We start from the raw sequence: 26,081 nt of genomic DNA on the forward strand, positions 1-26,081 counted from the left end.
TTATTAATTTTTTTTTTTGTGAAGTAACAATTATCGTTTGCTGGACCCACGTCATAACTCAAAAAAATCCAATAATGCAAGAAAACAGTCACTCCAGTTTTTGTGGAAAGTGACGAGCCCTAATGTACTTTTACTGTAGCGGATGAATTTTAGAATTTTTTTTTTTTTTTTTAGAAGTGAAAATTGTCCTTTGCGTGAAGTACGTCATAACTCCAAAAATCCAATAATGCAAGAAAACGGCTCTACAGCTCCTAGCTAAATTTTCAAAAATTTTACTGGCGTTTACCGAAGAAGCAAGAATCCGATGACTAAGGTGAATCTGTTTTAAGGCGTATTCGAAATTTAAGGATGCTATACCGAAGAACTTTAGTTTTTATATAACTACTCTGTAAAGAAACCAAAATGTGAGATAGGGCCTTTCCAATATTAAGGTAACGATATATTCATTTCTGTGCATATATGTACTCATACGTCAACATGTACACGCACCTGTCACCAGAAATAATTCAATTTCATTGTCGTTCATCGGATGATTATCTGCTCAAACAACCGTAACGGCGTACCGTCAAGACAGCTAAAGCGACTGCCAACAATGAGAATTCAGAAGTGGTAAAATAAGAAGAAGAAGAAGCACAATTGCAATGCCTGCCGCAGCACTTAAGTAATGCTGATGATATTTCGTACACTAAAAAATTACAACCAAAAAAAAAAACAAAAACAATTCGACAAGTGGTGAAAGTGAAATGCTTTTGCTATTGCTGTTGCGAGAGCGCACGTATCTACCTTTTTTTTTGTATTTTGTTTGGTTTTATTTTTATTGCGTTGTTCTTTGCTATGCAAAACAAAAATAATAAAAATAAATTGAAAAAAAAACTTCACTTCCCTGCCACACTTATTATCTTGCTGACTGACTTACTGACTTTTGAGTTGCGCGCGCCATGATTTTATTATTTTGTTGTTTTTTTTTTTGCTCCTTTCTAATTTTTAGCACGTTTTGTTTTTCGTTTCACTTGCTGTTCGACGATTGTTTTCAATTTGTTTATTTGATATTTGATATTTGCTTGTGCGGTAGTCGGTGGCAGCGTGAATTTATTGTTTTTACACTAATTGGTTTCCAATACTTTTTGAGTGGTTTTTTGAACTTTTTACTGGCATTATTTATTTATTTAGCCACAAGACGTGCAACTTCATTCTATTGTTAAGGTGGCATTAATAGCACCCGGGCTGCCACACACGTAGTTGAGTGATTAAAAAAGCAAGGCATTTACGAATGAGAGAGTGAGTGTGGGACTTAGAAGAAAAAATAAATAAATAAGGATGACATTTTAGTAAGTAAATAGTTATTAGTATCGTTATCATCACCGTTGTTTTCATCGGTACTATACAGTGATTGTTTTTTATATTGTATCCTTACCGCTGTCGTCATCATTATCGTTATCCTTTCCATTATCGTTGTCTAATTGTACTTTTTATCGATAAAATGCTTTACATTTTGGTTATCATTACTGCAGAGCCTTTTAGTACGCAAATGGTGTCCTTGTCATCGTAGAAAACGGGGCACCCCCGTAATTTTTTCCTTTTGGCGTTTGAAATATCTATACCAACTTACAATTTTCTACTGTAACCAATACAGGGTGCTCGATGACCTTGAAATTTGCTACTGAATTCCTTTGAAACTGACAAAAATATTGATGGTTTTTTATAAAAAGGTACTTTTGCTATGAAGCTGGTACTGTTTGTTCAGCTAATTTAAATTAAAAATTGGCTTAGGTTGCCCAATCGATTGTTTGGTTAATATATGTATATAAAATATAAATATCTCATAAGCACCGTCTAAATTAATACTTAGAAACGTAAAGTTTGGTGCCAGCATCTCTTTCGGCAAGAGGAAAAATTTTGGAAGGTGTCCCCAACGTTATCTCAGAAAGTTTTTTTTGTTTTTTAGACCACTCTAATGTGATATTGATATTGATATCGACTTAAATGTCGTCAGGTTAACATCGTGTTGTATTCCCATTGAATTCCTTTGTATTCACTTTACTACTTGTTTATCTTTTTAAATCCATTTTTCAAGCGCTCAACTACAAGTTTACATTAGGGCGCATCACTCCATACAAAAAAACAAAATAATACTATTTTTCCAGGGGATTATAAAATCAGTTTCTAAAAATATTATTTTCAAAAACTTACACCAGATAATAGAATCTTAAAAAATAAATATAAAAATTTAAAAAAATTGTATCAACAAAATAAAAGTTACTAAATTTTTGGGGTTATTTTCAAATCGGTCTTGCTGTCGCGACCTTGTAACTTTTTTCCCAAATATTTTGGCGAAACTCTTGAAATATAATAGATACATCTTAAAATTTTGGTGGAAATTATTCTTGAATTCTCCTTCAGTTTGTCCTTCACATTACAAAGATATCGAAAACCCCTCTACAGCGCCAACCTGCATATATTCATTGCACTTGGCTTGCACAACATTTTTTTGTGCCATCACTTATCATCATGACATTTTTATATAACTTTTCAGACCCCTTTCTATGCCTTCCACTGCTTCTGATTTCGTTCACATTTTTCGTGCACCAGCTCATCGATTGTTCATGCATACACATATTGATTAATTTACTTTCATCAGCCATGTCAAGGGGCTACTATTTATTTAGCATGCATTTCACGCTTACTCATGCGGACACTACTTCTCTGTTCCGCCTTCCGCCCCTCACTACGTATTTTACCGCACACCCATCGCAGCTTAGTTGACGATCAGTACGTATGGATTTTGCATGATTTTGCCGTATACATAACTAACGTTAGTAACGTTGGTGCTTTAATTTTTATTTTTTTTTATTTTTTTCCAAAATGCAGAAACTTTCACTGATGACTCTCCGCCTTTTGTCAGCCAGTAAGCCATTCAGTAGCACGAAAATAGAGTGAAGACGCTACAGCGAGAGTGGCTGGCTGCTGAAAGTAGCGAAAAAAAACAACAAAAAACTATTTGCTAAACCACCAGATGCGATGACACGCTTTGACAATAATGGTGGTGGCACTAGCGCTCTAACCTTAATGTCCAAACAGCAAAACGTGCATTTTAATTCTTCTTCTTCTTCTTCTTTGCTTTTTTTTTTTTGAACTGTGGAAATGCGCCACCAAAATGCAGTGCACAGCTGCAAATAAATATTTTCTACAAGCAAATAACTAAAATTATTTGCGCTAAATTCACGCTGAATGTAAAGTGAGTTGGTTGCTTAATTTAAAAAGTGTTATAGTAGAGTAGGCCGGTGTCAGGATGTACACATATGGAGTGTATGAACACAATTTTTTTTTTTTTTTATTTTGGGACGTGATCTAAAATTAAAGCGAATGCCAAAATAGCTTGTATACATAAATAAATATTGCTTAACTCTGGTAGCAAACTAATAAAAATAAATGCTTGTGTCAAAAACAAGCACTTTATTGTTTAAATTTAAAACTGAACATTTAATTTTCGCAATTTAAGAGTGGGGCGTAAATTTGGAGTATAAAAATACGAAGTTTTGTACTTTAAAGTTTTGGCATAATTTTTAGTTAGGTTGAATAAAGAAATGGATTAGCAACAAAAACTTACGGGGTTCACATAGCTGATCCCCGCGTTCGATTTCTACTGAAAGTCTAGAAAAAGAGGTCTGATGAGATGAGGAGATCACCTCCGAAATAGCTGCCATTTAAATTTAAATTTTTCCTAACAAACAAATCGTGGTACAAAGCTCAATAATACTAGTGGACTAAATATAAATACGCCACAATAAAAATTTACAAATAAAAAATTTTTAGCTATTAAATAGCGAGCCATATTTTTTTGCTTAGTTAAAAACTGGGCATAATTTTCTGTTCTTCAAATATTGGACATGAAATTTTATATTTTTTAATCTCGAAAATTACACCTTATTTTCTGTCATTTAAAAAGTATAAATAACTTTTGGTAATTTAATTTTAGTATTTTTCAATTTAACATAAATTTTTAGTTATTTAAAAACAGGAAAAAATTTTGATAACAACTGAATACATAAAATTAACAGTGGTAAGTGAATGAAGTAAGCCACTGGCTGCTATATGGCGCAGAAGTATTGTCAACGGTACATCCAATTAGGCTGCCCCTAAAATCTTCGAGAGGCTTTGCGCGTTGGCAAGAGGGGGACGCAGCCCTCGTCTGCGATAAAAATACCAGGTGGAGAAGAACTTGGCTTCATTTGCTACGTCGAACGCTGGCAACGACTGCTTTACGGTTCAAAGTCCTATATCCACTTTTTTCACTTCAATTGGCGTTGTCTAATTTTTACCGCCCATTTTTTGGCCATTTGGCCAATTTTCAAAGACATTACGATTTTATCCATACTTGCTGTGTCAATGTCACATGTAAAGTTTTTAATGACCAAAATTATGTATTCACTATTCGTCTTCTTAACGACCACATTTGTACGTTTGTTTCGAGTCAGATGTGAATAATGTTATTTACTTAGTAAATTTTTTTAGTTTTATTTCCCTAAAATGTATAAGAATTCAGGTTATATTAGAAGTGATCCACACCCATCCATCCCTTTACTCGGAGAGATAGTTGGCCACTCTGAGTGCTCTTTGTGATTGAGTGTCAAGAGAAGGTATCTTCTCCAAACCGGCGTTCCTTTACAAGGTAGAACCAAAAAATAATCACAGCCTTAACCCAAATTAAGCTAAATAGGGTTCCACCCCCAATACGTGTACCAGATTGCTGAAACAGCGCAACCCCAAGTCTTTAAAACGACGCAGAAAGTAGTCAACGCATAGTGGTCTGCAATGACGCCAGTAAGAATTATTACCCTTTTCCTACGTAACTGTGGTAAAAATAACTTTGTGACCTCACAATCAGCTCATTTGGTTTATATGTCATCAATTTTTTTAACATTTGTATAGGGTCGCCTGTATCGTTTATTGGCATCTCAGAGTCTTAGTGGAAATCTCATTAGCTATTCCTTTTCCTTCTACATTTCAGTATCCGAGAACTTATAAAAGAGTAACGTCGAGAGGGCACAGTGTTGGCAACGCAGGACAGTATTTCCGAGCATATCCGATTTCACTAATCTGGAGCATTTTGCTTTCAAAGCCGCTTGAATGGATTGGCAAGGGCAGTGACTTTTCCGGATGAGACTGTGCTTTTAGCGCCTTCTCTGTATTATATTCTTCAGCTAAAGACCTTTACCCTACTTGCTTGTCTATTTCTTTAAGTAAAAATTCTACTAAATTCTAATTCCAATAAAATTATATTCTCTCAGTGTATTTCTGTGAGGCAAGAAAATACCTACTTCTTCGATTGTTTTCCAACCGCAGACGAGAATTATCTTTTTCTCAACATTTGATTGGGCCCACCTGTGTGCGCCATCAACAAATTACCATTTAAATTGATTATTAAAGTGGTTCAAACCATTCAATTGGTCAGAAGCCAAACCGAGAAAGCACACACATTTACACACAAACATGCATACATACACACGCAAATAAACCTAGAAGGAGCCATGGAGAGTAGAAAAAACCAATTCAAGACATCGCAACTGAGAGCAACAAGTTTTCTAACTGCCTTCGAAAAAAATTAAAAAAAAAGCATGAAAATTATATGCGAGTCACTGTAATGCAGTCAATCTCTGTCACAATTATTGTGCTGGTACGCGTATGTAGATTTATGATGCATTGGCAGTTCGCTTCTTCAACTGCTTCTAGGCTGGCACCTCTCTCTCACTCTCTCCCCAACCATTTGTCACCTTCATACCCTGGCTCGTAATTGCTGTTGTAGATTGGTGCTTGTTTGACTCCCGGCTATTTATTTACATATATGTTTGGCGGTTGTAGTTAACACTTTACAAGCTCTCGCACTTCGTTTGCCACACTGCTGCATCCACGCAGTGGTTTTTTTTTTCGATGGAGTTTATATGCCTCCGCCGCTTTCGTCACCTTGGTCGGCAAGCGCAGGTTGTAATTCTGGTTCTGCCAGCTACAAATCGTTCCGGAGTCAGTTATGAGGTTCTACCGGTTGTTGTCACAGCTGTAGTTGCGGTTGTTGTAGTTTTTTTGTTATTAATATTGCACTCTCTGCCATTGTTAATGAGACAACGACAAACATACGCACAGCCGGGCGTTACTTCGATTTGGGTCAGTGTTACAATTACATTTCACACACACACACACGCACACACACAGCGGTGCATGCAACTTGGCTCTGTGGGTAGACGCATAAACAAATGCCAGACAAGCACACCGCCTGTTTGCAACCGCGCACATACAATAACAAAAACAAGCTTAACAATGGTGCGACAATAATAACATTTACGATTTGTTCTTCGTTTTGTTGCAATGCGAAATGCAAGTAGCTAGCTAGGCGCTTTTTACGAGCTGGTGATAGTGGGAATGTTATAAAATTTAACAACTGTATTCATATTCAGTTTGGCAGTGAAAAAAGAATGCAGAAAATTAATGAATGAGGCGCTTGGTTTATAAGCATAAACATATATGTATGTAATTAGATACTTGTTTCCGCATGTATGGAGTCAGTGATAGAATTGTTAAGGTGATAGGTGAATGGAGTTTTAAAAAACATTTGTAAATCGCAGTCGCCATAACGATAATGACGAAGCTATTTCGAAGCGAATTCATAAGAATATTTAGCCTATACACATATGACAATACACCACCCGGTAAGTTTTAGCAAAAAATAAAAAAAAAATAGCAAGCATTTTATTTTTATTTTTTTTTTTGCAAGCAATAATAATTTTTAGATTTGGATTTTTTTCGGTCAATTTAAATCGCTATTTAGAATTTTTTTGTCAATCATTTTGATCAGTTAAGACCAGGGACGTGAACAGGATGAAAAATTAGGTCGCTTCAGTTCAGCGGTTCGAACCGTTTTTGTACTTTTGGACTGGTTCGTCAAAGCGGTTTTTTGGGTCTTTGAACCGGAGTTTCGGTTCGGTTCAACCGGAAATCAAAAAAAGATAACGCGCATGTTTAAGTGTCAAGTGTCATATTTAACAAAAAGAAAAAATTTTAAATTAAAATTAAATAAATTTGTTATTGAAAATTCGTATAAACGAACTTTAAACCTTTATGCAGTGTGGTTCGGTCTTCAATTCGGATCAAACATTTGTGGAAAATTTCGGTTCGGTTAATGGTTTAATTAATCAATAGAAAAAGGCGATGTTCCGGTTCAAAACCGGATCCAGTCCCTGATTAACACTGATTTGAATCTGTTATTATCTAAAAAAAAAAAAATATTCTGAAAATTTAAACATTTAAAATAACGATTAAATTGTATGAAAAAATCTATATCCAATTTTAACGGTTAAATTTTTATTTTTATGATAAGGATCATAACCATTACGGTTCCTGTAAAAAGATAAATTTTTTTGCCTGAAATTCAGCAACTTTTTTTTCATTTGACCTGGATTATAGCGATAACCTCTGCCCACTTGAAGTTGTACTTTATGTTGAGAATTTCTGATGAGATAACTAAAGTGGGCAACGATATATGCACTAGGGTGGTCCATAAATCAATTATTTTTTTGGAATTTTCCCGCTGCCGTCCCCAGAACTGAAGAATACCAAAAATAAGGAGACCCGTTTTACTCATTTTGGAAATTGGTTAATATAGAAGTTTTCGATACACATGTGTATTTTTCATGGGGAACTGCTGTAGAATTCTAAAAAATAAATATTTTTAAATCGAGTAAGAATATGTCCCTTCACACATCTTCAAAAATAAAATTAGTATGCATATTTGACTAAAAAAATTTAAAACTTTGTACAAAAATTATAAAAATTCAACAAATTTTACCAATATCCCCCAAAAGTTTAAAATTGTTTATTCAGAAATTTCAGAAAAATTTTAAGTATACATTTTTGTAGCCCAAAGTTTGAAATGTGGACTTATATGGTACTTGTTATATAATCCGCTAGGCTTTTAAAAACTAAATATAGCCAAAACTGGTCAAAATAAAAAAGGTTCTATTATTTATTACACAAAAAAATTACAGAAAAAAATATTTATTCGAAAACAGAGCACAATCTTGGTGAACACTCGTCCTAAGTAGTTGAAGGATATTAAAATTTATAAGTTGTGAAGGACATTTTTGGTTTGTTGGAACCGCTGTGTGCTTCTTTGTGCTCTACTAGTAACCAGTAAAAACATTTAGTTTTATTTTTATATAAATAGTATTCATCGCTTACATATTCCCATTAATTATTAGGATTGTTAGGATGTTCCACTACTCATTTGTCCATATAAATAACTATACATAGTTACACACAATAATTGCTACCCCCTATACCAATTACTGGAGCATACAACTCTCTGAAAGTTGAATTCCTTTTGCAAACAAAAAATACATAATAAAAGTAAAAATTAAATTTAATTAATAAACATTACCGTAATTTTTTTATACAGTTACCCTAAACAAGTATGCAACTTAAGTCTTTCGTTACAACAGCAAAGAACGACGAGCATATTCACAAAGTTGCATATACATACATACATATATGACCGCTAGTAAGTATCTTTGCTTGTGCAGCGCTGCATTTGCATTGGTCATCGTGTTCGAACTGCCAACTAGAGCATGCAATTGGATTACTTGCATGCAATAAATTTTAATGCGATGCTATTTGAACAAGTTCACTGTTTTTAGGGCGTTTTTGCGCGCCATTCAATTTTCCAGCGCTTTTTATTTGTTAGCTAAATTTCTCTCTTTTATTTTTTTGGCTGATGACTGGTAGCCCAATTACCGCATTATCTAACATGAAGCAAGCATGGAAGTGGTAATCGTTAGCAAAACTGCATAAGCTGCCAAATGGCCAATGGCTGATAAAATGTATGTTTGTATTTATTTGGTTTGGCCTTACTTTTATGGTTGTTCGCTGCTTCCAATGCTGTGTATAAGCTAAACTTAATGCTAATTGGGCTATGCGAATAGCTATTTTGATGTGCAGGTTGGCCATAGCAGGTACGATTACTACTTGATATGTTGTAGGAATAAAGCACATCCAGTGTGGTGGGTGATTAACTTTTACCTAATGTTTATGAATTTTTGCTACCTTTGAGCACGATTAAATTGTTATCGATATACTTAATCTTATATTTATTGAATTTCGTATCGTTCAAACAATCTGTATGTTCTTTGCCGGTTGATAGATAACCGCCGTTGTTTATAAAAAACTATTCTTAAATTTTTTGGGAATGTTGCTTTGATCAGAGATCGATCCCAGGTTCCACGACTTGGCCGATTTTAGTCATCACTGCAGCCTAATAAAACGGATGGGTCGACGCTTAACCGAAGCGTTAAAGATGGGGAATAAATACTCCACTTGTACTGCGTTTTACGATTAGGAGTAATCTATCAGTTAATATGTCTTCACATAAAAATGTGTATATCTCTGTTGATTGCCCCCGATTTGATGAAAGTTTGTCATTTTTTTGCTCTAAATTTTTAAACGAAATTTCATCGATAATCAGCTTGATCAGGAAGATGATGAAAATTCGTTAAAACATTATACCTCTCGGCGTCTATCATTAAGCATGCGGGATCCTCAAACAAGCACCTTCAGTTCATTTCTACAATGAGTACAAGTTGCAAAAAGCAGGGCTAATAACATGAAAAAAACGCAGCGGAATTTAAATGACCATAAAAATTAGAGAAACGTAAAATACAAAGACGATAATTAAACTTGTGAAACTATACAAAGAAATCCAATTCCAATGGAGCTATATGCACATATACCTACATACATTCGTAGTTATTGTGGCATACTCAAACTAAAAACAAACATAAAATAACAAATATTGTTATAACCGAGTTAGGTTTCCCACGAATTTTTCTCCATTCGTGAGCAATAAGAGGACAATCACAATTATCAATTTATATTAATGAATTCAATTTGAATTCAAATGAAGCGCAAATAAAAAAATGACACGCGATGCACAGCAAATCAGTTGGCAAACTAGTATGTAAATGAGTTGGAGAAATGTGTTTTTTAAATTTCTGACTTTTCGAAAATGCCACAGACTCACTTACCTACACATATACATGTAGTATGTAAATTAGAACTTTCATTTTCAGCAGCTCGAAAGCAGGAAAAGTAGGTAATGAATTGACTTTATAAGTAGAGTAAAATCGAAAATCGACGTGACGACTGTGGCTGCTTCTCATGGCATATTTAATTATTTGAATGCATGCAGTTGTCTAAAAAAAATTCCTACGCTGCATTGCTGTAGATTTTTAAGCTTAAAGAGCATTTCGCTACGCGCATGCAAGTAATCATGTGGAAATCTTTGTTATAAATGCCAACTGCATATGAGTGATGATTATAAAAATTTTTGCAATGTTGCATGGTAGTTTCTGAATTTTTTTAAATATTTTTTCGCAAGCGTAAAAAAGAAAGCGAATGTTTCATTGTAGTTGGATTGTAAAAATTTGCCTTTAGCGCAATAGGAGAACTTCGCAAATGCTCTCTAACTGTGTGTGAGTATTAGGATTGGTCAACTTTTTCGAAAATCGTATAGGCCTAACTTTAGTGGAAAGTTCTTTTGTTACCGATAACATTATCATTACCGTTACCATTATGAGTATTGATTTCGATAACAATAGTGATGAGGTTGTAGTCACCACATCTCATATTAAATGATATTATTAACTATAGTATTTTTAAATCAAGATATCGATATTTTATCTATCGTTATCGATATGTATATCGATTTCATTATAGTTATCGTTTTCATCGTTTTCGATGGCGATAATTTTATGATATCGATATTTTATATATCGTGATCGAAATGTCTATCGTGTTTATTCTCTTTATAGTTTTCACACCCGATTCGATATTTAATTGACATCGATATATTTATCATTGTCAATATCGATAAACTTAACGCTTCTGCTGGATACTAGTATTTGTACTTGCGTTCATTTTTTTACATATTAGCCATTATTACAATCCTTTGTTACTACAACGCACAGACATTTTCCACCAAAAAGCTCTTTTTAATAATAGGTATGTGATTTATGAGTTAACGGTAAACCCTAATAAACACGTATATCATCACAAGCAATGAGACAACGCTAATTTTATCCCATTTCGCTCGCGCCACAGCGCCTCTACTTAAGTAAGTAAGCAAAATCGTGTGCTTGCGCGCAGAGAAATTAATCACTGCATTCCCGGAATGGAATGCCACAAAAGATAACGAGTTTACGATCGAGAGTGTGAGTATTCAGCAGCAGCCAAGTAGACGGAGTCACCTAATTTTCTTATCGATTTTAATTGACAAAACTCTCTCCAAAGAGTTGGCCCAAAAACAAGCTGAACGTTGGATGCAAAAGCGTAATGCAAAGACATTTAACGGGTATTTTTTTAGAGAGCCTTTAATATGCCCCACATGCGCTCTTACTTATTCATACTCCACTTAGATTTAATTTTAAAGAATAAACTCAAGCAATCGCGCATGGCATCGATTTGCCACTTAGCCTCGCGGCAGCAATTTTTTTATTGCTTTTGTTGGCTCAGCAGTTTGCGTACTTTGCTTTTTGCCACTTCGGCTACATCGATTGCTGCACTGCTAATTAATCGATATAATAATTTTCCACATTACCGTTAAATCACCTCGTTTGTTTGCAGTATAGCAAAGCGTTATGTGTGAATCGTCAAGCCAAAGCTAAATGAAGAGAAAGACTATTTCTGTTGAAATGAGTTGAGGCAAGCCGGACGCAGGCGATCGATCGTGTTGTGTGTTTGGAGAATAAAATGAGATGGTAAATAATGGTGATTTCAGATTTATTTATTTGTAGTTTAAATTAAATAAAGCAAACATGTAAATGCACTCTATATTTAAATGCACAATCACAATAAAAACTTCTACATACGGACACCAATTTAAAAGTTATTTTCTTCCCCTAATGCAGAGACAAATATATAAATTCTTGAGCATCGACAGCGTGGCACCCCTTTTAAAGTAAGTTCATGCTAAAATAACGAGATTTGGTACGACTGCTTGAACAAAATTATTTGGTGAAAAGTGATAGACATCCTGTTCATGAGCTGTATTGCTTTTTTCACCTTTCTGTAAAATTCTGTTTTATGAATGAATTGCTTAATTTTCGTTTTCATATAAAATAAAATTTTCAAACTTAAGTATCAAATGAAGAATTATCAAATTATTATTTTTTTTTTTTTAACTTGGCTTATTTTTTTTAGTTAAAAGCTTTAAGTCAATTAAAGGTAAAGTATTTTTTTTTTTTGTACGAAAGTAAAATTGAATGTTCAGCGCAAATAATGCTTTTTGAATTGTTTTCTTAGGTATAAGAGAATTTGATCAAAAAAAAATTAAATTTATTAAAAAAAAAACAATTTTTTATAAAACCAGAATCGAAATTTTACAAAGTGACCACTTTATTTGGTTGCCAAATAAGTTCTCTAACTGCTGTCAAAAAATCATTAGATTCGAATGAATGGTTGCTGAAATATTTCAAAAAGTGTAAAGACTGCTTCAAAATTTTGTTTGCAAATAACTCGCCAAAAAAAAACAAATGGCGCAAAATCTTTGGTTGGTCATAGAACCCAATGTTTGGGGTAAAAAATCAAAGATTTTAAAACTTGCTTCTTTTTTTAAACGCATCTATGAAATTTCGTCAATAAAAATCAGCTTGCTATTATTATTGTCATTTCGATGTTGATAATCTATTACAAAATTTACAATCATTATGCATTGAAATACGTAATTTCTTCTTAAACAGTTAAACATTTTTATATGCAACAGTCATGAAATGGACGCGTGTTGCTTGTGCCAACAATCGGAAAGCCAAGCCAACAATCGGACCAACATAATACATATTGGACAAATTAGGTTACAGCATACGAACGAACGAGCGCAGAAAGGCACGAAACCCAATACTCTGCACGAAAAAAAAACAGATAAAGAAATAAAAATTAAAATTAAAATAACTACATATCGCACATTTACTTCAATAGTGTCATAACCCAAAAATTACAAATTTTGAGTTGAGTATGCAGAAAGTACTGCTACCTCCTCTTCTAAGTTGTGTGAAAATTTTGGAGCCAGTATCGCACTAGAACAAAATATGCACTCATTTTTACTATGAAATTATATGTAAATTCATAACATGAAAGCCGCTTTTCTCGAGTTGTTTTCTTTTTTGAGTTAAAACACTATGAAAGTAGATGCGCGATATGTACATATACATACATACTTATAAAAAAATAACAAAAACTGCATGGAAAATTAATTGAGAGAACCTAATGCATACAGCTGCAAAACACACACTTCTGTATGCCTGCGTGTGACTATAAGTGCATGCACTTGTGTATTTAATTATATCACATGCACCCATCCATCCATACATACATACATACATATGTATGTACACCACTGAACCAAATACAAAAATATGTAGTAACCAAGAAAAGTGTGTCAAACGGCTGAGCGAATTTGCCGCACCGGTAGTAGCAAGCAAGCGATTGCATGCTGCAACAGGAAAAAGTAAACTTGAAAACGCAGTCATGCAGGTTTGCTGCAAGTTGACATTGCAGGTAGTCATCGTCATTCGGTACCGCCATCGTCATTGTCGTGGCCACGTTTGGATGCAACAGCTGCGCACTCTCTGCTAGTTCTGCGTGCCTGCGTGCCTGCGTGGAGCGCAGTGTGTGCGTGGAAATGAGATTACACAGTGGGCGGTGAAAATTTTCGCGCCGTTGCATGAGATAACAAGTTTCTCATAGCGGCAAAAGTCTTATACATAAGCGCAAGAGGTGCACACACACACAATACGGCTGATAATTGAAATAAAGCAGGATTGTCGCTTCAGTTCATTGATTGCATGCGTTCAATTGATTGGCGCTATTGAATGCGATGAGCTAAAGTAAAATTTAATAGAAAAACAAAACATATGCGTGTGAGCGTTTTCACACAAACGCGAAAATGTTACATCAGCATAAATTTCAAAAATTTTATTATTTCAATTCATTTGCTCAAATGACACTTCAGCGGACTTACCAATTACGAATCAGCTCATAAATTTTTGGGTCGGTTATGGTTTCCGTCTTTTTTTCTTTGAGTCCATTTGAAAGAGAATGTCGTAGAAGTCAGAGAGGAGCCTATAATTGGCCTCTAGTTTTGCGCATATATTGATATATAAAAACTGAGATGCAGTAACTTTAGGTAATTACTAGGCATTCGAAAATCATTAAAAAATATTTTTAAACTGCCAAAATTTCCAAGCATCTTAATAGCGCCCAAACTCTTCGCATAATAAATATTCCCATGTGCCACTAAAAGCCAAACAGCCGTAAACTTGGCAACACTCCATCAAAAATTGCTGCTTAAACAACTCGAAAACACAAACAAAAGCAAAGAAAAAACAGAAAATCAATTTTCGTCACACTTTTTCCAGCCATCAAGAATACCAATACAAATATTTAGTATTAATGTTAACTTGTTAGCGCGATTATGGTTGTTGTAATTTATTGTTCTTGTTATGCTTAAAACGTTCGTTGCGTTCGTTAATCGCTCACAATTCTGAGCTTGACCCACTGACTTAGTAGCCTAAGACGCTGGCGTTCATTTGTTGATGGTGGGGAACAACAAGAAAAAACCCAACAACAAAACTAACTAAAAAGAAATAGTTAGAGGCTGTAGCAACATTAACAAAAAAAAAAAACAAGACAACAAACACTGCAATACATATGTATGTACGTGAAAAACCTGCTCTCCAACGGCGCGCCGTCAGTCAACCAAATTGGCAGCCACAGACATGAACTGCTTGGCTGTGGTTTTCTTTGAGTTTGTATCTGCCGGAGGGGCATTGACAATGACAATGACAGTGACGACTACAGCAACAATAACAACACGTGAAGCGAGCACAACATTGTTACAACAAGTGTTGCTGATGTTGGTGGAACTTTTGTCGTTATATTTCTTTTTGTTTTTTTTTTTTTTTGCTTTTGAAGAGGCATTTCTGGGCTTGAAGGTATCAATTAATGAGCTTAAAAGCTCATAAGAATGGTGGAAAAAATGTTGGTAATTGTACCTTAACGCTTAACAAGTGGCCAATTATAAAGGTATTTAGGTAGAGGCGGATTGAAAAGCTAAAAAAAATGCGAAGAAAGAGGGTAAAAATTCGAGGAGCGTACTTCGATGAAATTTGTCAACGCAATAGGGTGCAGAATGAATGGCTGGAAAGAATATTTTAAGGTTATCAAATTCTGCATACCTCTTAGGTTATTTGAACTCCGTTTCTCTTCCACGCAGTTGCTCTCACCGCCAGTAAGTCTGCTTTACGTGTGTTTGTACATGTGTACTCACATCTTATCGCTTGACATATTGGCAGGTGCGACACACGATTCACTAACTGCCGCCGTCGACAATGCTTGAATGAGTAAATGCTTGGCGTGAAAACGACAGCCGCGCGTGACTTTGATGTGTACTGATTGTTGCCCACCAACTGCTGTGTGAAAGATTTATCTGTCAATTTTGGATTTTGCTTGAAAGTTCATTACTTCTGTTGTTTACCAGTAATTTACTGCCATTACTTATGGCTAAGTATTTTATCACTTCCTTTTATGTAAATGTATCTTAAAAAAAAATACATATAAAAGCCTCACAGTATGATCTTTCAAAGTATTAATTGTGGTAAATGCGAGATAGTAGTACTCTTAACTTGATTTTAGCTGAATTGCGATGTGCACGATATTAGATTTTTTTTTGTGTGTGCTATTAAGCGATTGACACGTGGATGATTCGTTTGATAATTTGTCACGAAAAATATTATAGCTTTATAATTAAAAAATATAAATTAATTAAAAATTGTAAGCGACATTTTTTCAAAAATTTATTTTTGATGCAGAAACGTATATAGATGCTCTAGGAACATTTATGCATCGAAAATAAGATTTTGAAAAAATGTCGCTTACCTACGTCTTTTTGGCGATTAGGACTCAATATAATACAGTAAATATATATGGCGCATTCAGTCCCAAAAAAGGGCAACATTTGGATTTTTCATGTTATGATACCAATTGAGAGAGATCTCCCTGACTGCCATATTTTTGCGAAAAATTAGCCCATTGGAGGCAAAAATTCAAAATTTACGTTTTCAAAATACTTTTGGAAAATTAAAACGAAAAATGTTCAAAACCGAATTTCTATAAACTTTTCAAAATTTTCAATATAAAATGTTGCTTTTCAAAAAATTACGGATCGATTTTCTTAAAATTTTTTCTAAAAAAATGTCACCCATTCGTCCACACATAATTTCACTATGAATATGAGCATACATTAAGGATGAATAACGCATGAACAAAAGCTACTCTTAATGGCAGAAAATGCGGAACACCGTCGTCAAAAAAATCTGAAAAATCAACGGTAATATTTAGAGACATGAAACTTGCATCTCAGTAAAATTTAATGGGCTAAAAAAGTGTATACTCAAATTTTTCTAAGAAATCGAATTGAAAAGTAAAAAATTTTGATAAAAATTTTTTTGGGTATTTTTTTTCAATTTTTCCGAGTTCTAAATATATGAAATTGAAATAGTTGATTCTGCTGGTTTTTGCTGTTGCGTGCACTATATTTAAAAAAAAAATAAGAAAAATGTGGTGCGGAAAACATAAATGGATAAAATCGTCAAAACGTCAGAGTATTCATATTTTTGACGCTGACTGTATATTTTTTTTTTTGGAGTTTTTTGAAAATATCTTACTTACACTCTTTCTCAGTAAATTTACGGAACAAATACTTTTTGCCGAGTTTTTTTTTTTTATAATTTCGCTTTCAATCATTAAGCTCCCAAATTATGCCAAAGCTTCTTCAATGTACAGTTTTCTCGATTTGCTTCCAAAATCATACACCATAAACACTTGAAAAAAACAAATTTATTATTTCATCAGAAACTCAATGAGCTAAATCGTTTTCTCACGCTGCTTAAGATTATTTGTATTTTTAAGAGACTTTTAAATATTTATTGTTAGCCAAAGCGGCCGATATGCCTACGTTAGCTTGCACTTGGCCTATTAACTAGCTGGGGCAATGTGATTTTTTAAGTGTTTATTATTTTGCTTTGACATATCAATTAACTCGCATCTCTGCTGAGAACACCGAAATGTTCATAAAACGTTCAAATGCCATTTAATATTTTCTGCATAGTAAAAATAGCTGTAACACTATAAAACGTTATAAAAGCGCTATTTCACGCTTATTCCTATCACTTTGCCGCCAGCGTTGCCAAATAAAACCGCAACTCATTCGACGCCTGAAGGATTTAATTACTTCTTGTACTCATGCGAAAAACGAAATTTATTTGTAATTAAAAAAAAAATAAAAAAATAACATTTAGCGCCTCCAAAATTAAAAGCTCATCCACGCCGTTTGCGGTTTTCAATAAAAATTACAGTGTTTTTTGATTCATTGTTGCGAGCGGCCTGCAGCAATTAAATTCTTGATTTCCGTTCACTCATTCATTGCCTACATTTTTATATAGATACATATAACTTACGTATATATGTAGGTACATATCAAGCGTATTTACACATTCAACAAGCTACGCTATCAGCGCGCGCACAAAACCTTTTTTTTTTTGGCTAACTAACCGGTCAGTTACGAGTACTTTCACTTTATCGCTTGCAAAAAAAAAAAACTGTAGCGGTGATTTGCAGAAGCGTTATGGTCATATATCTGTGTGTAAGTGTGTATGTAAATAAAAATCGACGTTTCGCAATTTACTTTCGTCTGAGCGCCAGCTTGTTGAAATATACCGTCGTTGGGTTGGGTCAGCGTGCAAAGTGAAATGCCGAAAGTGATTTCTTTTTTCGCGGTTTCAGCAATTTTTTCCCGCTTGGCTTCGAAACCTAAACAATTTCCCTTTCATTTCATTTACAAATCGTTACTAATTTAACTAAACTACATTTTATGATTCTTTTTGGCGAATATCAATTCTTGTTTCTGTTTGTTTAAGTTGTCGTTATGGACCCAAGAGTTGAGTCAATGATTGTTTTATGGTTTTTAATTAACATTGTGTTAATTACTTGTCAATGCTTATTCAGAAATTATGGTAAAATTATCGCAGCGAATATCACACCAAGTTAACAACCAACAAATATATTTATGTGTGTATGTGTTAGGGGTGTGCCAAAATTTACCCAAGAATCAAATAATACAGGAAACTATTTTTTATTGAATAATAAAGTATTTACATACATTGGATCAGGCTAATGATATCCACGGCTTTGCAGGCACTTACGCACTCTTTCATCGGAATTTTCTATGATCTTTTTGCACGAATGTGGCTTTGTTGACATAGATTTTTGCCAAAATTATAAGAAACCGTTATGAAATTCAACAAGAAATTATAAAATTTATTTTATATGCGAAACCAAACCTATTTCATACATACAGACAGTGTCAAAAAATATGAATACTTATTTTTGTTGTAAAAACTAAGTTTTTCTTCTTTTTTGTAAAAATATAATCCATCCAACAGCAAAAACCAGCAGAATCAATTTTTTAAATTTCATATAAAACTCGGTTAAATTCAAGAAATACCAAAAAATTTTCAACTTTTCATATCTTGAGTATGCAGTTTTATAGCCCATTAAATTTTAATACAATAAAGTGCAAGTATTAAGTCTCTTAAATTTACCGTTGATTTTTGAGATTTTTTTTTTTGTCAAGGGTGTTACCCATTTTCTTCCATATAACGCATCAACAAAATCTATTTTTATCAAAGGTATTATTTAGAGAAATTTGCACTTTGTTATACCAAAATTTAATTAAAATTATCTTGGGGCTTTAAAATAACCTTCAAAAATAAAAGTTCGGAAATATTTCATTTTTTGCTTGAAAACAGTATTTCGAGCCCTTACGACAAAAAGACGTAAGCGACACTTTTTTCAAAATTTTCTTTTTGATGTGGAAATGTTCCTGGGGTATTAAGATGCATCTCTGCATCAAAAAAAAAAATGCGCCATATATGTGTATGGACGGACATGACGAGAGACTTGTAGAGCGTAATTTTTGTTCGCCGAGAGAGGGCTCTGCTTTTCCATTGCATACCGAGCCCAAAGTAGCCAAAAAAAAGTCATTCATGTCTCAATTTTATTTTTTTTTTTTCAATACCAACACATCTTAATTCAACTTTGAATGACGTTCGTTCGTCCTATCTTTCACTTTCATCCTAGAATGAGTTTATTAGCAAAGAAATGAAAATACCTTTCCAATGATACCTCACAAGTCTAAATCGGAAGAGTTGTTTAGGTTCAGTTATTCAAGTTTTTCTTATACCATTCTTTGAAACAAGTTAAAAAATAGCATCAAAAATCTTCTTATTACCATTCTATTCAAAAATAAATTGTGATTATAAACACTAAAAAATACAGTTAGTTTGATGCCCGTATTGCAAACTTTTATTTGCTTTGTTTAGATTTTAATATGGGTGGCAACCCCGATCAAACAATCTCAGGCATGATACAAAGATACATATCTATTTACAAACATAAACAAACAAAGTAATGGATCTTCGCAAGTTTTGTATTATCCCGTATTGAATAAAAAAAAAAGATGGCAACCCTATTCACAAGTATTTTCTGAACAAAGACGCCGAAAATGCGTTTAATTTGGAACACATATTTTCTTTATTTGCTTCATAAATAATTTCAACTAGACGGCAACCCTATTGACACCAATAATTTATACTTATATTCGCTACTTACTTATATACTGATGTTCTTATTTACTATATGCATCCATAGTTGATCAATCCATTGCCAAGTGATTTTTTTTTTACTTATACTTCCTTTGTTTTCTTCTCTTTTCAGAGGGTCGCAAATTGTTCGGTGGCTATCGGATAACGCCAAAACATTGTCGTGCCACCAAAACACTCGCCATGAATGACCCCCGCAAAAATGGACCCACGATCTGTATGTTCAATCACGAGTGTGCGCAGCGCAATGGCGAAGTGGTGGGCGCCTGCATGGACGGCTTCCTCTTCGGCGCGTGCTGTCAAATACCCAGTGAGCAGGATCTCGAAAGTACGCTGCTGAACGACGCACAGAACTCGTACTACCAACAGCATCAGCAGCAGAAACTTCAAGAAGAGTATGGAGGCGCAAATCAAGCGGTCGCACAATCATACGAAACCTACGGCGAAAGTCAACAGCAACAATCCCAAGAGACCAAATACACGCCGCCGACATTCAAACCAAAACAAAAACCCAAACCAAAGCCACAGCCACCGCGCATACAGAAGCCGCAGCTACCCCAACAGCAGCAGCAGCAGCAGCAAAAATATAAACCACAACTGCCGAGACCCATCTATGGCGGTGGTGGCGCAGGGAATGCCGACTCTGTGGAGGAGCTGAAACAACCTCAGAATGGTTACACACAAATGAATATCGATAAGGTTTATCAGCAGTTGGAGAGCAGCAGCAGCAGCAGCAGTAGCGCGAATGCGAACACCTACCAAGCGTTGCATTCTCAGCCAGATGAAGTGTCGAGTAACAAGTACCCACAATCACAGGAATCAGCACCTAACACAAGCACCCTGTATCTGATGGAGTCGCTGGAGAGTGCACAGCACGAAAGTCGGCCGGTGGTTGGTCCCACTGCTTCCTACGATGAGCAGCCGCTATTCATGCAAGGAGATAGCCAGCAAATGGATAGCCAACAGCTCGAGAGTCATCTACAAGAAGCCTCGATTGAAGCCTCACAACAGTCCGAACAGGTAAAGGTTGTTAGCGCTGCTGCAGACGTAAGCACGCAGTCTCTCAGTACGGAATTGGAGCATGATGCGCAGCAGCAGCCAGATCAAGCTGCTTCAGACACTAATTTCGTGTTCCAAACTCATCCACATCCAGTTCAAGTGCCTTTTACTACCGTACCACCACCGTTAAATGATGATTTCGTTCTGGATCTATTGAGCACAACATTATCACCACCAGCAATGGAAGATGAAGTGGTCACGCTTACCACCACCGGTCTACCAATGCGCATTGTGAATGGTCTCACAGAGCCAAACAGTTCATCAGAGTCGAATTCCTTCGAAGAAATTCCAGTTACACAGAATCCCATGCAACTGAATGAATGGGAGAAGAATGCCGCCGAGGATGAAGAACCAAAAGCGCCAGAATTACAGGAGCAACAAACGGTCAGGCCGAAACCCAAGCCATGGCCAGAAAACCAGCGACCACGTCCACAGGTACAAATGTCCAGACCACAGGCGCAATCACAGCAAGTGAGGCCACAACAAGTCCAATCAATGCAACAGCAGAAGCAGAAGCCACAACAGCAGCAACCACAAGAACACAGCGCTATCAGCCATAACCATAATCACCTGATACTCGACGGTGCTGAGTTCACGCACAGCGACATTACCCACCCCGGTGCAGACGCTGATCTAATTGAGGATGATTTACAGTTCTCAACGGGCTACGGCCCACAACCGGTTTACATGGAAGCGCCGGTTAGAGAGCCCTCGCCCATCAGCTATAATCCGCCATCAACCACCACGAAGACGACACACCAGTCACCAGCGTCACAAGACAAATACGACTTAATACAAAGCGTAAATTATGACCAGGCCAGCAAAAAGCCGCCCACTTATGGCGAACCTACAACAGGCACCTCAATTACCACGCATGTGGACTCAATTGAGTCCATCATTCTGCAGTTGAATGGCACAACGAATCATGGACCGACATATAATATCGTAAGCCAGCAGCCGCAACAGACGGCTTCTTATGGTACGGATGCGGACTTATCTGCCAGCAAATATGAGCCAACTAATAGTGGACACTATGGCACTACAACACCAAGTGTGCCCAACACAACTGGCGGTTTGTATTATGGCGCTGCCACTACCCATTACGATGACGAAGTAGAGACAAAACGCCCAGATGACTACTACGCGGAAAATGAGCAAAACTATTCGCCGGTGACAGCGCAGGTACCTGCTTACCTGGAGACTGTGAGCACCAACTTGAATGTAGCGGGATCCTATGTGTCGAAACCTGCCACCGCTGCCAATGGTCCTAGCCCTACTACAGCTCTGAACTATGGAGACGACGCAACTTCTGTTTTGGATGAGCACACAATGCCCGCAAATAATTACAATGATGCTTTACAGTCGTCTTCTCATCAAACGCATGAGTTCAATAAAATGCCAGCCATGGGCATTGCATACCCAGTGGATATGTCAAACATTGAGGACGATAACCATAGAACACCCGACGTAGGCAGTAATTATGGTAATCAAAATCAAATGCAACACTCTCCGCAATCAGGATCAATCGACAAAATAGATACGGTAGAAATACAGGATTCTAACTACGGACAAGTACCCGTTGTCACTGGCAAACCACAACGTCCTGTAGCCTCGTATGTCGGCATGGTGAATGCTCAGAATTACAATGGTGCGAAGTTGCCCACTCTAACCCAATACACCGAAGTGCCTCAAGAAGTTTCTGTCTCTTCGCATACGACCAAAATTCAAGATGTCCAGACATCATCATCACTGGCTTATCACACACCACGACCCGACACGCTAACGACAATCCAATACTTCGATCAAACCGCGCTGACGCAGCGTCCAACAATTAGTAAAACATCAACCATGGCATATCTTACACCAACTACAACTCCAGCGCCACCACGCCCACAATATGGCGGCTCCTCCACGCACTCGACTACAGTACGTCCAATATCGGGTATCATTACTTCAAGTGGTACCCAGCCGCGGCCAAGACCACGCCCCAAACCCAACACATCCCGTCCGAATACCAAAAAGACGAAGCCAACTGCAGCCAAAAAGCCAACAACCGCAAGGCCAGTGAGTAATTACAATCAAGCGCCGCCCCAGCCAGCCAACAATTACGAACAGACGCAAGGACAAATTAAAAAGCCAGCCGCACAGCTGACAAATGACTACCAGGAGCCAAATTACAGCAATAAGAAACCAGCACAACAGCCTGCAAATACGTACAATGGCAATGGCGCAAATGCGAGTCCCAATGTCAAGCAGCCAACGCAAGTTTCATACACGCAATCGCAGTCGCAAGCGCAAAAGAAACCTTCCAAGCAGCCCACTAAGCAGTCCGTAAAGCCACCGGTCAAACAACCAGCCAGCACGTACCAGCACAACAAACCCACCTATGTTAAGCGCCCGACTGTACAGCAGCAGCCCAGCAGCAACTACAATGCCGAACCAGCTACGAATACGTTCAATGCGGAACCCGTATATCAAAGACCTGAACAGCAGCCCACATATAACGCGGAGCCTGCGACCAGAAAACCTGTCAGTCACCTGACAAACTCATACAACGACGAGCATCAAACAAATACCTACACTTCTACTTTGGCAACACGGAAGCCAGTAACGGATACGTACCAAGTTCAGGCAGAGGACCACAATTCACCTTCTGTGACAAGCGACCAAGATACCAAACTGCCTGCCGACTTGTACGGTCAAGACACCAAGCTCACGTCCGATGATTATGGTCAAGACTACGACAAGCCCGATCCCGCCTACGATGAGCACCTCAAAGCACCGCAATCCACATTCGATTCCGATGCTTATTATCCTGCGCCACAACCCTCTTTGAACTCGAACTACGATGAACAGAGCGCGGCCACCAACCGACCCACGATCATACGCAAACCAAGCGGTGAAAATCCAGCATCAAACACTTACAACGCAGTACCCACCACATCTCGTCCGTCCACCACACTTATCTACCACGATTCTGAAGTGCCTCCACTTGTTGTAGCCGATGATAAATTGGACTACGAAATTGACACTAAACCGCAATATGCAGAGCGTCCTCAATACACATACGTACACAAAAAGCCAGGTTTCGTTAAAGTAACATCAAAGCCCATAACCACCACAAACGGCGTGGTGACACCTAGGCCGACGCTCTTCACTCTGGTCACAAACACCGACTGGCCGCAAAGACCTAGCGTGAATTACAATGACAATGCCTTCCCGCAAACGACGCCGCTGCCTGCTTTCAGCAGCACCTCCTACATATACAGTCCGGTGGTGACGCGTCGTCCCGAATTGGCAATAAATACGCCCGAATATGTCAGCTTGTCCGGAGTCACAACCAATGACTTCGACGATCCAGGTTACTATGGCGCACAGCACATCGGACAAAATGCGCAGAGTGGCGTACATCCTGCCTTCACACAATCGGTTGCAGATACAGAATATGGTGTGCCCTCCGATGACCGTCCCGCTTTTCCAGGCTACTACGGACCCACACCAACCTATCCGCCATTCCCGATACCAGGTGAAAAATTCGGCGCACCCGTGGAAGAAGAGACCTACACTTCGCCAAATGACAATGTCAACTTCCCACCTGTACGCAATCCCAACTTGAATATGTCTGCAACATCTAGCGCGGTCACCACCGACCTAGAACTGTCCACACCCGCATTCGTCGAGGATGGGGTATTAAAGGACAAAATGAATACGCTGGTACACAAGATCGTCGAATCACTGCAAGGCAACTTTGACGCGCTGGCAGATATGATCGACGATGTGAACAATACAGCAGCCGCAGCGCCGGTGTCGACCTATCAAGCCGCCGGTGCTGGCGCAGGGAGCTCGGCCACAACGCGCAAACCCACAAGAAAACCGACGCGCACAGCTACATCGAAGCCGACCACAAGGCGACCGGCAACACGTGTGACCACCAGACAACCAACTCGTAGGCCAGCTGCATCAACACAACGTCCACTGACGCGTCGCACCACAACTACACGCAGGCCAACGACACGGAAGCCAACGCGTCGCGTCACCACAACGACCAGCACACGAGCGCCGCCGGCAGAGGATGAGTTGATCGACGAAGAGGATGAGGAGGATGTTAATCAAGCAGACAATGAGATCGGCGGTGAGCAGGATGAAGCTTACACTGGCGCTGGTGGACGCAAATTTAGTAAGTATCGACCGCCGTACTGGTGGCGGACTTTTTTTTTTTTTTTTGTTTTTGTTTGATATCAATTTTTGTGTTGAATTAGTTTGCCATGCATAGAATCCGAAACGACTCTGTTTCTTTTTCTTCTAATTTGTCGCCTCCACTTACACTAAACTTTCCCCTCACCTCCGCAACCCTCTTACACGCTCCTTTTATCCCGTAAAACTACACTCCGCAATACACGCCCGCACGCGACATACAAACACACGCACACATACGCTCATACATGCATTCATCGACAACTTGCACTTCAACTTGCACGCCCATTTAACTGTAAATTGCTTCTTTCACTTGTGTTTTTTCAACGATTATTAACTCATTTTGTTAACTAAATTTAATTCATCCCTGCTCGCGTAAACACACATACCAACACACATTAACATTCACATAAACTTCCAACTTCATCACCACAGTGCGTCTTTTCAATCAAATATACGACCTTCTGTAAAAAAAAAAAATCCCTCAGCAAAGAACCTATCCTGAATTTAGCTCCCTATCTCACCGTTCTTCTATAATTTCTCTTAAGCTGCCTTTAGCATAAAAGTTTTCCCTGTCATTCCCCATTGGTTCCTATTAGAGCCTTTTTTATTCCTTTTTCAACTCGACTGCAACCCCTAATGATACTTGCCCCCACTTAAACTTGCCCAACCATCATCCATCAAACCATCGATTCCCATCTCAGCTTCTTCTCAAGAACTTATTTGTCTTGATTCTCGTTTGCCCACTTCATAACTCACTTTACCAAATAACCTGCATCGCCACACACTCACAAATACTCACCGCTCCTTCGAGTCCTGTACAACTAAAAAGATTCGCACTCGAATACCACTCGGCCAACGCTGTTGAATTTTCAACCTGACTCACCCAAATGCCCTTCATGTTCAGTACAATGCACCACCACACCACTTCCTACTGTCAACATCGTCGCCACTCCATCACCCATCACCACTCCATACCGCCATCATTTCCGGTGTCATAAAGCTCACCAACCAACCATTCACCAACCACCGCTAAACACTCATCTATGCTGTTGCTATACTCTCCCTTACCTC

General features: G+C 37.4%; 1 protein-coding gene across 1 annotated transcript in view; it reads left to right on the top strand.

The window, feature by feature from the left end:
* The window catches only part of LOC118743955 (serine protease filzig), a 47,744-nt gene that overhangs the window by 14,293 nt on the left and 7,370 nt on the right, over positions 1 to 26,081 (top strand). The window contains exon 2 of the mRNA XM_036476717.1: positions 19,870 to 24,990. Coding sequence (XP_036332610.1) covers positions 19,870 to 24,990 — 5,121 coding nt within the window. The remainder of the gene's footprint in view (positions 1 to 19,869; positions 24,991 to 26,081) is intronic.

This window comes from Rhagoletis pomonella, unplaced genomic scaffold, assembly GCF_013731165.1.
Source record: "Rhagoletis pomonella isolate Grant_MI unplaced genomic scaffold, Rhpom_1.0 Rhpom_scaffold_00007, whole genome shotgun sequence".
Classification (NCBI taxonomy): domain Eukaryota; kingdom Metazoa; phylum Arthropoda; class Insecta; order Diptera; family Tephritidae; genus Rhagoletis; species Rhagoletis pomonella.